An 11,494-nucleotide genomic window follows, 5' to 3' on the forward strand; every position below is an offset into this window, starting at 1 on the left:
CCCGCCCGTCCCCCCCACCCCGCCCCAGAGCGAGTAACCGCGGGTTCCGCGGGAGCGGAGGAACCGCTGCAAGGCGGGGAGGAGCCGGGCTCGGGCATCGGGTGCTGAAAGGGATCCAGCAGCAACACGGGGTTTTGCGGCAGGAGAACCCCACAGCAGCTGGACCGTGCCCCAGCCCCGTGCCATGGGAAATAAAACCCCAAAACCTCCTCAAATGAACGTTACGCTTACCCTGATCAAGCTCCATGTCAATCTACTAGGGATTGAATTTGAAATCCACCAGCAAAAGGATTACGGACTGCTACACTGATAAAGAACAGCCAAATTATAGCGGTTTTTTCCCCACTTTGAAGAACAGCCGAGAAGGGTGTTTCACAGGGCAGTGAATCCATAGCTGTCCTGCTACTAAACATCCTACTCGGAAGAAAAACAGGCAGAGAATGAACTTGACCCTTCCAGAGGACAGTCCCAGGTCAGCAGAAGGGGCAGGTGACTCACACAGAAGGGCTTCAGTTCCCCCAAGTTCATGCTCTACTTGGGGTTTGAGCAGGTGGAACCACCACCCTGCCCATCTGGTCAGTCCTTCTGAGCAAGAAGGTAAAGCTGACCACAGCTGGGAGGCAGCAGTAGGTGACAGTGAGGGACAGATGACAGTTTTCCCCGAAGCAGAGGAAACTTCTCTCCTAGAAGAGGGTCACTCCCTTCAGTTTAACTTGGTCAGAACTTACTACATGAACGATACTGGTCTTGTAGGGATTGTAAATCATTTTTGTGACTCCAACTGACAAATTGTTCTCTGGGGGAAGGGGCTCCAGCCTTTGCACATCACAGCTGCACACAAAGGACATTCCCACAAGTGAGGAAAAGTCTCCCCTCACAAACTGGGTTCTGACACCCACTAATTTCATCTTAACCCAGCACAAGATAGAAGCACAAGAACTAGGAAATAAAGGGAGGGTATTTCCATGGGAACTCAGAATGTTTAATATGGAAAATTACAGAACATCAACATGGTTTTTGCGCAGCTGCACATTTTCCACGAGAACAGATGCAGTGACACACTGATGCTTGGTCGCTGCCAGGAAGCTGTTTCGTTTATACTTGGCATGGAGAATCAACAGGCGGGAAGCAGTACTGTGAATCCAGAAACTGCGGACGCCGGCTGTGGAAGCAGATGGACAATCATGCCTGCCTTCACTTCAGGTTCTTAAACAGTTTGTGAGCAACCTGAAAAGATGAGACAAAGCATTCATCACCCACCTCTTGGCTTTCTGGGCCACTAAGGCACACAGCCCACAGCCCTCTGCTCTTCTCACTGATTTGCAACAAGCTGTTCAAGAAAACTAACATGCTGAGATTTCTTACAGGTTAAAGAGGTTTAACTTTAAAAGTGTAAATACAACACTAAAATAGCAGCGTCATTTGCAGGCCAGAAACAATGTCTTTGGCTTATTTGTTTAATAACCTACCCAATCCCAGGTGGAACTGTTGTAACAAGGGGGAACCAAACATTTAACGAGAACAGGCATCAAGGCTCACAGTTCTTCAGAGCTCACTGGGACTGAACAGCTACCACATCTCACACACAAACTGTGCACTCTCAGAAGCACAGCTAAAGGCAGTTCTGCTCCCAGCGCCAGCAGGGACGTTGCATCCGCAGGTGCTGCACTTACACAGTGGTCCCTGGCGTGCAAGAAGTCAAAAAGCTCCTCTGTGCACTGTTCTTCTGTCTGGGACCTGGAGGACACCCGTGCGTCACACAGCTCCAGCTGCTCTCGCGCCTTCACACATTTCTCCATCTGCTCGCAGTGCTCCCGAATTGTGGTTAAAGGATCCTGCAGACACGGGTCTACCATGAGAACAGGGAGACCCCAAAACACCGTTTTTCCCTGAGACCCATTGCTTTAAGGGGGAACCACACATCTACATCGAAGCCGGGACTTCAGATTCCTCCCTGCTGAGCTCTGCCTCACCAGCACGGAGCGGCGATAGGGGCCTGGGCCTACGAGTTTGTTTATCACTGATGAAAAGCACCGTGCATCTACCCTGGGTGCAAGGAACCACTGCAGAGGCTACAGGCCTCCCCGCCGCCACCGAGGCCTGCCAGCTCCCCAGGCAGGAGCGGCCCAGGTCCCCCCGGCCCCACTCCCCATCTTACCACCAGCTCTTCCTCCTCCTCCTCCTCCTCCTAGGAAAAAAAAAAAGCAAGCACAGCCGTTACCAACCGTCCGACCAGCCGCGGCGTCTCAGCACACCCCCGCCGGCCCGGCCCCGCTCACCTCAGGCTCCCCGGCGTGAACGACACGGTCGCGCAGCCCCATCGCTCGGCTCCCGCCGCCCAGAAGGACTCGCCAGGGTCACCGGCCGGAAGTGGCGCTGCCCGCCCCGGAAGCGGAAGCGCACCCGCAGCGCCTCGGGACCGCCCCCAGGGGTGGTGCTTCAGGCCTGGGCGCGTCCCTTCCAAACATGGCAGCCGGCGGCGGCTGCGCCTGTGACCGACTCAAGATGGCTACAGCTCCGCTCCCTGCCTTCTTTTTGCCTTTTTTCCTGGGGATCGCAACCTCGGAGCCGGCTCAGCCTGGCTGCCGGCCCCGCGTGGGAAGGGCAGGCCGCTCGACGTGACCTCCCCAACATGGCCGCCCGCTCCCTCCTCTTCCCAAGATGGCGGCGGCGCGCGGGGGGCGGGGGGTGTTCCTTCCCAAGATGGCGGCAGCGCGGCGGCGCTGAGCGAGGCGATGGCGGCGGAGGGTCCGCGCAGCTTGTTCGCGCTGAGCGCGGCGGCGGTGAGCCGCAGCATGGGGGCCCTGGAGCGGGACGTCTGGGGTAAGGCGCGGGCGGCGCGGGGCGGCGGGGCGCGGGGCCTGGGGCCTGCCCGCACCCTGCCGCCGTCTTCCTCTGGCTCTCCGCAGCGCTGCCCGGGCACCTCCTGCGGGGGCTCCTGCCGCTTCTCACCGTCTTCCGCCTCGAGCGAGCTGAGGGAGCCGCGCGGAGAGCAGGTGACACCGGCGGGGATGGCGACAAACGCTTGGGGGGAGGGACGGAACCCCCACACACCCTGTGGGGATGCCCCCCGGCCTGGAGAGAGGAACCCGCACTGGAGGGACGAACCTCTCCAGCTGGAAATAGCAGCCCCGGGCCGGAGGGATGAACCCCTCTACGCAGGGCGGGGACACCGCCGGAGCTCAGTCCCTGCCGCCGGGGATTGGACACCCCGCTGCGTCCAAAACCTTGAGCCCCATCCCATACCCAGCCAGGGTTCATGTGGCGGTGTGGGCTCGGCTGTAACTCTGCTCCTTTTGAGGGCTGACAAAACCTGCCATTTTTTAACTCCCGTCTCTTAAGAGGTGATGATCTTCCCCTCACCAAAAAGCACCGTCCTTTTGCTGCAGTGGTCTGGGTCTGTGCCCCCTCAGTGCTGCCCCTTGTCTGTCCAGCGCCCCTGCGAGCTCCAGGGCAGGGCACTCAGACAGGGAGAAGGGGTGAAAGCTCCCAGTTGATTGTTCTCTTTCCCCAGGCCTCTCGACGCAGCCCATCTGGCGCAAGTTGTGGGATGATGTGATGAAAACCAGGCCACCCAACTCGGAGGTGAGGAAGCGCCGCCGGTGGGAGAAGGGGCACGACACAGGTACCCTGTTTCTGCTGTCTTCCGTGAGGTTTCATTTCTAAGGCTGCCAGTGCTGCTGGCCACCTCCGACCAATTGCTGGTGCTTGTTCATGAGCTCCGGATCAAGGCATGACCGTGGTAGTACAATCATTTTGGGAAATGGGGTTCATAAAAGGAACTGTAGTGTACAGCCTCACCCTTCATCTCACAACAGTGAGTTTACCAAAAGAATAAATCCTGTTTTTAGGGATGTAATTCTTAGTGAAATAGAGAATAAAACCAGTATCTTATAGCATGCTTATACCTACGCTGGCAAAAAAATGTGTGATACCTTAGAAAGCACAAGAAAAATACTTACAGAAGGTAGTGAGTTTGGAGGAATGGGTTTACGTAGGAAAACTGAAGCAGCTTCATTGATTCAGCATCACAAAAGAATCGTTAATAGTCAATCACAGTCTATAAATAGACACTTGGGAAGAAAGTTCCTGAGGATGTGATTTTTAATAGGCAAAAACATGGCTTAGCTTCAAATCACTGAATATGTTTAAATTAGGTAAGAAGGGGGTTGAAGAGAGAGTGATGAGAGTAACTCTGTTTTTGAACAAATACACTGAGGAAGGATGTGCAGAACTATTCACAGTTGCACTAACAGTAGTTTTTGCTTAGCAGGTAGCAATAATTAACTTAAAAAGAATGAGAAAAAATGTGGCTGATAATTTTGTTAATATGGTCCTGTTGTTTAACTGCAGAATATAACCTGTTGGAGGAAGAAGTTCCTTGAAACGTTCTTCTCAAACGTTCTTCATGGTGTCTTGGATGTTTCCTCTGACTGGCGTCTCAACGACCATCACTTTTCACCACTGCTCCACAGCTCCCCACACGTTTCCCAGCTTACCCTCTGCAACATGCTGCAGGGCGCAGTGGAGCTCACTGCTGAGCACAACCAGAAAGTGCTTGAAAACCTGGCTGGCTCCCTGCGGATCCTGAAGTTCCAGCACCTCCTCTCCTCCGACCAGTCCATCAGGCGCTCGCTGGTTTTACTTCTTCACCGGCTGATTCACCATGGCTCTGTCAGCCAAGTGTCCATGTATTCCTGGCCTGTTCCTGACACAGTGCTTCTCGTTCTCATTTTGAGCATGAGTGCTGGGTTTTGGCGCTCGGGAAATGCCCTCGTGTATCACAGCAGCCCCTGTGGCCTTTGCAGAAAGGAGGACAAAGCCCAGGGCCAGGAGTCAGGACAAGAGCAAGCAGAGAGGGGCCATTACGATGAGAGGGAGTGGAGCAATAGTGAGAACCAGAAGGGATCCCCCAGGGCTCTGGAGGAGGCTGGTGCGGAGGCGAAGGGATACAGGGCTGATGCTCATCTGAACTCTGTCCTCTGCGGACCAAGAAGTCCCTCTCTGCGAAACCAAGCATGTGAGGAGGCAAGCAGCAAGGTGCCCTGTGACCACACCAGCATTCAGGGAGGATCTTCTCGTTGCATCTCAGACCAGCTGTCCTGTCACCCCGTTCTTCGAAAGACACGCAGACGGCTGAAATCTGCAGTGGGGAGGAAACGTCGCTGCCTCAGACGAAGCAAGGGACCGTATGCTGACCCGGAAGACCTGTATGATTTTGTTTTTACTGTTGCTAGAGAGGATAATTCGGGGTTAGTCGACAAAAACAGCACCACAGAGGGAGAAAATGCCGAGAATTGGACTAGCTCCTCCCCAGGATCTCCATGCACTGGCCACGCTGGCTGTAAGAAAAGAGGAGGATCTGCTGGAATGTTTTCTCTGAAAGCTGCTCACCGCTTCCGAAGCGTGTCCACGCTGGAATTGTTCTCCATTCCGTTGACTGGGGAGACATGTCGGACTCTGAGTAACCTGCTGAGCTCCTGGGTGTCTTTAGAAAACTTGGTTCTGTCTTACAACGGTTAGTGGTGTGAACAGGTTGCTTCCTGCCAGCTTTGGTCTAATGGTCTGACTTATTGCTCAGGTTTACCCTGATTTTATTTTTACTGGAATGGGCATTGTAAGATTATTGGTACCCAATCTTGAGAATGGCTTCAGTGGAGATGTTTAATGAGCGTGGGGACTTGTTTGAGGGAGAGAATGGCGCCCTTCTGCCCCAGAACAGCCCCTGGCCTTGTGCTTAAATGCCATCCAGAGAGGACGAAGGGAAGAGCCAGATCTCCATCTCCCGTATACTCAGTCTAGCTTAAGAGTGTGTGTGTTTAGCCTTTGACTTAGGTTGCTTGGCCGCTGGTGCAGCTCCAGCTGCACGTGCATTGGTGTCTGTACGGGCACAGCTAACACCTTTCTGTACAATGCTGTTCCAGGCCTGGGTGCTAACATCTTCTGCATCCTCTCTGGGCTCCGGGCCCTCTCCCGCCACTCGGACTGCCACCTCCACGTGGTGCGCGTGAGCGACGTCTTCTCCCACATGCCTTGCATGGAGCTCGTTCGCTGCATCCTGAGCGCCTTTCCCCAGCTCCACACGCTCTCAGTGAGCTTCGACCTCAAAAACCAGCTGGAGGGGAACAGGCCAGAGGGGAACCCAAGCTGCAGTGAGATAGAAATCCCAGGTAGGAATCATCATTCTGAGCGATGACCAGGACATGGGAGGCAGATAGAGCTGTAAAAGCTTGGCACGTAGATCTGAACTCTACACTATTACAATTACAGCAATTATAGCCTCACCTCTCTGATTTAGATGGCATCGCAGTTTGTCATTTCCAGGCTGTGACGTGCTCTGTGGAGCCTGAGTCTTGGACAAAGCATTTTATTGCTGTATGCCAACCCGCTGCAGCTTCAGCCTTGTACGGGGCCAGTCACAGCCTGCTAGCAGTGACTGTCCATGCAGCCCACGGGGAGCATATCCCACCAGATCGGTAAACCGGTTGGGAGCTTCTGCTCTGTCCACCCTATTAACTGTCAGGCTCCAAGCCTTAGACAGACCCTTAAGCGGAGGGAAAGCATCTCTTGATCATCACGATACCACAGGTGACGGCAAAGCACTGCCCAAGCCTCTGGATTACAGTCTGGGAGCTATAGCAGCGTATTCTCAGCTCACAGGTCTCTCACCAGATATATTAGCCCTTGAGTGACCACAAAAGCAGTAAAGGAAAGCCTGAGCAAGTATGGAGTCAGGTCACTGAAGAGCTGTGCTCTGGAAAGACACTGACTGGTTTGTGCATGAATGGTGACCTTTTCTCAAGCGTTGTTTAACTGCCAGAATGCAGTAGAAATTGGTGGCCTTGTGGTCTGGCAGGAGTCCTGAAATGAGCCTTCAGGGATTTACGTTACCATAGGGCTGAGTTGCCATAGTGCTCTGTGGGGCAGGCCGTGTCGCAGAGGCACTTTCTACCAACCTAAATGATAGTCCTGTTGGGCACACAGACTGCTTCCTTGCTCTAGGACCCAGCGACATTGAAGACAGGCACTCTAGACCGAGCTCTTTCATTGTTGCTTCTTTTTCTTCCCTTAGAGAGCTGCCTGGAGCAGCTGGAGATCCGATTCCCCAGGGAACCTCTGCACACTGCGTTCCTACTGCCAGTGCTCAAGGCGTCAAAGTCCCTCCAGCAGTTGTCCCTTGACAGTGCCACGCTGCCCTGTTCTCAGGAGCTTGGCCTCCTTTTGGAGGCGCTCAGAGGTACGCTGCTAACCTGTAGGTAGCATCACTGTGACACAGAGTAGCTTCCCTGCTGTGATCTTCCGTCCTTGAGCCTGAAGCCAACTTAGGTGGGTCCATTTCTTCCGTGTGGACATTCTTGAAGTCTCCTGAGAAAAGGAAATGGGTGTCAGCCATCCCACTTTCTGTGCTGAGCATGTGAATGATCCTGTACAGCAGGATGGTTCCTTTTTAATTACCCACAATCCAGCACAAATTATCCAGAGTCCAGCTCAGTTTCTGGGCATTAGCTGGTAGTTGGGTCAGGGTCTTTTTATCCCCAGGACATACAGTACTTCACCTGAGAACTTGTTTTGCTTTTAGAGTGTAATCCAAATTTGAAGAAACTGAGTTTTCATGACGTGAACCTGGCTGAGCACCAGAAAGAAGTTCTGCTTTTGCTTCAGGATCCCATCCTGCAAGGTACAGCAAACTCCTGGGTGCTGGTGCCTGGAAATGTGCTGTAGGTGGCTGCTTTTGCCTGGCTGACGTTTAAGAGGTGATCTCCAGATGTGTAAGGTTTAGCCAAATGTCACTGTCGCTGGAGCAGATCTGTAGCTGTTGGCAGAGTGGGAACGTGTCTGGTTCTTTGTGCCAGCAGGGCAGAGAGGGAAGCAGCTGTAAAGCTGGTGTATGCTGCAGAGAGGAATCCATAGTCTTGGCTATAAAACAAAGACTTTTCACCTGCAGAGCACATCAGCTTTTAACTGGGTCAGCTGGCAAAGCCACTTCCCTGGATGTGATCTCTGCTCTCTTCCTGCGACAGAGCGGCAGTGCTCTTGTATGCAATCACGGCTGGGGAGGCTTTGTTCTGGCATACAGATTAGGGGCTGGAGCTGTCTGCAGGATGTAATTACGGAATAATGAAGTGTGCAGGGAGTACTAACACGTACTGTCAATCCATTTCTTCCACAGAAATCACGTTTTCCTTCTGCCGGCTGTTTGAAAGCTCTACTACTGAGTTTTTGTCAGAAATAATCAATACAGTGAAAAGAAATTCATCTTTGAAGAGCCTCAAACTGCCTGGGAATCGCCTTGGTGCGTACAGTAAATGTTGCTATGGGTCCTTGACCTTAGACCAGCTCTTTTGGAGATAACTTCAGGGTTGGAGTTAGGACTGTTACTAGCTGGTGACCTCTGTGCTGGACTTAACACATGCACGAACAGAGTGGATTTAGTTCACAACATAAGGAGCACTGAGTTCATTTTTTAAAGGCAGAATTTCAGTTGCATTCAGCAATGTACCAAGAGCCCAGGTGCTGCACGGGCATTACAGTTGCTTTTCTCTGCAGCAAAAACAAGTATCAGTGGGATTCCACATTTGACTGAACGCTGATTTGCTTCAGACTCTTAACAGGAACAGATCCAGCAGCAGATATACTGCCTCTTACCTAGAGGCACAGATTTTGCCTGTTGGGGGGGTTTGTGCCTTCAAAGCCATTGGCAGCCACTGGAAGGATGGGGATAAGTAAAGGAAGGGTTTGTGTTAAAGAAGTGGAACTGAATTTAAAGAAATGATAGGCTTTTTGGGTCACAGGCCAAGTAGAGCTGTCTGAGAAATGATTGCAGGTAAATCCAGATTGTTTGCTGTTCTTTTAACAAAATGAAATGGGAAAGCTTGGGATCATCTGAAATACACCTCATTTCTGAGGTCTGAGTTTAACCCTGTGCTATTGGCCATCTTTAAAACAATGCTGCATATTGACTTCTCAAACAAAACCAGGATTTTTCTAGTGAAACAAACTGCCCTATCAGCAGATGTTTCCATTGCCTTGAACACACTGTGCTCAGTGGGGTGAATTTGCTTTAGGCCAAAACTGAGGGTGTGGAGATGAGCCCTTTGTGCTGCACCAACATGCTTACAGCCTCCTTACTGCACTATTATCCCAGCCTGTGGCCATTTAAATATTTAAGACAGTTTCCAGTTTGCATCTAACACCTGCATTTCTCCCCTTTTAGGGAATCACAGGCTGGTTGCCCTTGCAGATATTTTCTCTGAAGATTCCTCCTCTTCTCTTTGCCAGCTGGATGTCAGGTATTCTGCTGCTCTAAACACACTGAATTTCTTGTTTCAGGAGGGTCAGAGCTGAACTGGGCTCAGCCAGCAGAAGCCTGAGCATGGTTTTGTTCCTTCTTCAAGGGAACATGTGCCCCAGGAAAAGCTTAGAGAAATGCTGCAATGGGCACATACAACCTCAGGGACGTCCAGCATCTCTGAGGCATCTCACTGTTCCTTTTATAAATGAGTTGAGCTCCATCTTAAAAGCAGCTTTGGTTTGCTGCTCCCTTGGGAGGCTGCTGCGAGCCCTTCCTGGGCTGTAGGTTAGAACTAACATCCCTGCGTACATTTATTCTTAGGCATCAGCGTGAATAGCTCTGGGAGAGGTTACTGTCATTGCCCCTGTCAGATCCTGTGAATGCCTCTGCATTCCTTTCATCATCTTTGGTCCTCAACCTGAACTGCTGCTCTCTTCATGAGCCTGAATGGCCATAAAGATAGGCAGTAACCTTCAGGAAGCACACAGAGCGTGGCACTTCTGTAATGCTAATGACTTTTTTGCTTATTTTATTCCCCACTTCTTTACATCCTAATGACTCGGGTTGTTGAGAGTACACAGGCTTGACAGTTTATTTAACCATGGCTCTCCTTCAGCAGCCTTTCCTCCTGATTGTTACTATGCCTCTCACAAGATTAAGTCCAGCATGCAACTTCATATGTATTTACACATTTATGCAGGAGAAATGACCTTTCAATCTCCTAGAAACACCAGGACCTGACACATGCTCTCCATATTTTCTCAGAAGGAAGAGCTAAATGATCACTTACTGCGGAGGCTTGCACCTTGACCTGGAGGGTGGACCAGACCCCTTGGTTCAGGTGGTTGACAGCTGCTATGAGACTGAAGTGCTCCTGGCACTGCTTAGCCAGCAACTTGGGTCCAGCAACATTTTAAAGCCACAGCTAGGTCTACTTAAGTGGGTAGTAAGAAGGCCAGGATAATGAGTTTAACTTGTCAGTGGTTACCACCTTAGTTTTAAAAAGCTTTCAGCCCTTCATATTACTGTACTTAAATTTTGGTTTTCATCAAAACTAACAGAACACTCCCACTTTGTTTTGCTGAAGGAAGTTGTACTTTGCTTTGAAACATCCTCAAGTACCTGCACTGGCAGTTACTAGAAGGAACAGTAATTTGAACTGCTCAGATTATAGCCTAGACTCTTAATGGGTTTTCTTTGTCCTTTCCACGGAAAGCTCAAATTGCATCAAACCTGATGGGCTCCTGGAGTTCACAAAGAAGCTGGAAGACCACATCCAGCAGAGAGGGGGACGGATTCAATTCACGCACCTCCGCCTCTTCCAAAATTGGCTGGACCAGGATGCTGAAACAGCTCAAGAAGCACTTCGGCGTCTCAAAGCTGTGTGCAGCGTGGTCAATGACTCGTGGGACTCCTCCCAGGCCTTTGCTGACTACATCAGTGTCATGTGATGGACACAGGAGCAGGAGAAAACCGGTCAGCTTGAACTAAGCAGTTCAGTCCTTGGCCAGTAATATTTATTTCAGAGCACAGGTGGTGTTTTCTTCCCCTGGTTCAAGCAGAGTACAGTTCTTGTCACTTTTCTGTTCATCTGAAGAAGGGGTACCACAGTAAAGTGATACACAAGACCATATAGGTCAACAGCTGTATTTCCAGGTGATCAAACTCTTAAAATATTCAAACTGAGAAGATGGTAAGTGGGACACATATCAAATGAGCTTCTGTGACTTCCTGCAGATGTCTAGACAAACATTTATTTCACTGGGTATTGTTACAAATTACACATTGTTTCAGCCAATGTCTCATCAATAAATATCTCCATCGTTGGAGAGACTCAAAAGCCATCTGGTTGTGGTCCTTGGCAACCAGCTCCAGGTGATCTTGCTTTTGAGCAGCAGCACTGGACAATATGACCTTGAGGTCCCTTTCAACTTCAGCCATTCTGTGATCTGTGAAATAAGAACTCCTCCCTCCACTTAAAGGGAGTAGCAGACAAGCTAAAAGCACCCCTAGCCTTGACCTTCTACATTTGGAAAATTTTACTTCATAAAAATTAATACAATTCTTTATGTACTAAGTAGCTTGCTGTTTATTTGCAGTCATGTTGCCCCTCTCCAACATCTGCAGTCATTCTACAGAGGTTTTGAATAGTTTGGGTTTTTGTAACATTTTTATAATAAAAATATAATTAAGATCCATAAT

The 11,494-nt window shown here is 50.8% G+C and overlaps 2 protein-coding genes across 3 annotated transcripts; one reads left to right on the top strand and one right to left on the bottom strand.

Annotated features, from left to right (window-relative positions):
- Positions 1–960: 960 nt before the first annotated feature.
- UQCRH (ubiquinol-cytochrome c reductase hinge protein) lies at positions 961–2,392 on the bottom strand. Its single transcript, XM_074832131.1, is given in 7 exon segments — positions 961–1,014; positions 1,017–1,155; positions 1,157–1,195; positions 1,198–1,227; positions 1,674–1,835; positions 2,159–2,188; positions 2,280–2,392. Coding segments are annotated over 7 exon segments (474 nt in total). The 5' UTR covers positions 2,322–2,392; the 3' UTR covers positions 961–982.
- A 74-nt stretch (positions 2,393–2,466) lies between these two features.
- LRRC41 (leucine rich repeat containing 41) lies at positions 2,467–11,493 on the top strand. Of its 2 annotated transcripts, XM_074832124.1 has the most exons (10): positions 2,467–2,823; positions 2,910–2,996; positions 3,515–3,585; positions 4,354–5,518; positions 5,925–6,170; positions 7,073–7,237; positions 7,580–7,678; positions 8,171–8,293; positions 9,215–9,290; positions 10,509–11,493. In XM_074832124.1, the coding sequence occupies exons 1-10, from the start codon at positions 2,736–2,738 to the stop codon at positions 10,741–10,743; spliced, it is 2,355 nt and encodes a 784-aa protein (XP_074688225.1). In that variant the 5' UTR covers positions 2,467–2,735; the 3' UTR covers positions 10,744–11,493. The 2 variants fall into 2 exon arrangements, with proteins under 2 accessions (XP_074688225.1, XP_074688226.1); XM_074832125.1 differs by lacking the exons at positions 2,467–2,823; positions 2,910–2,996 and having other exon boundaries at positions 3,003–3,625.
- The last annotated feature ends 1 nt before the right edge of the window (position 11,494 follows it).

This window comes from Strix aluco, chromosome 8, assembly GCF_031877795.1.
Source record: "Strix aluco isolate bStrAlu1 chromosome 8, bStrAlu1.hap1, whole genome shotgun sequence".
Classification (NCBI taxonomy): domain Eukaryota; kingdom Metazoa; phylum Chordata; class Aves; order Strigiformes; family Strigidae; genus Strix; species Strix aluco.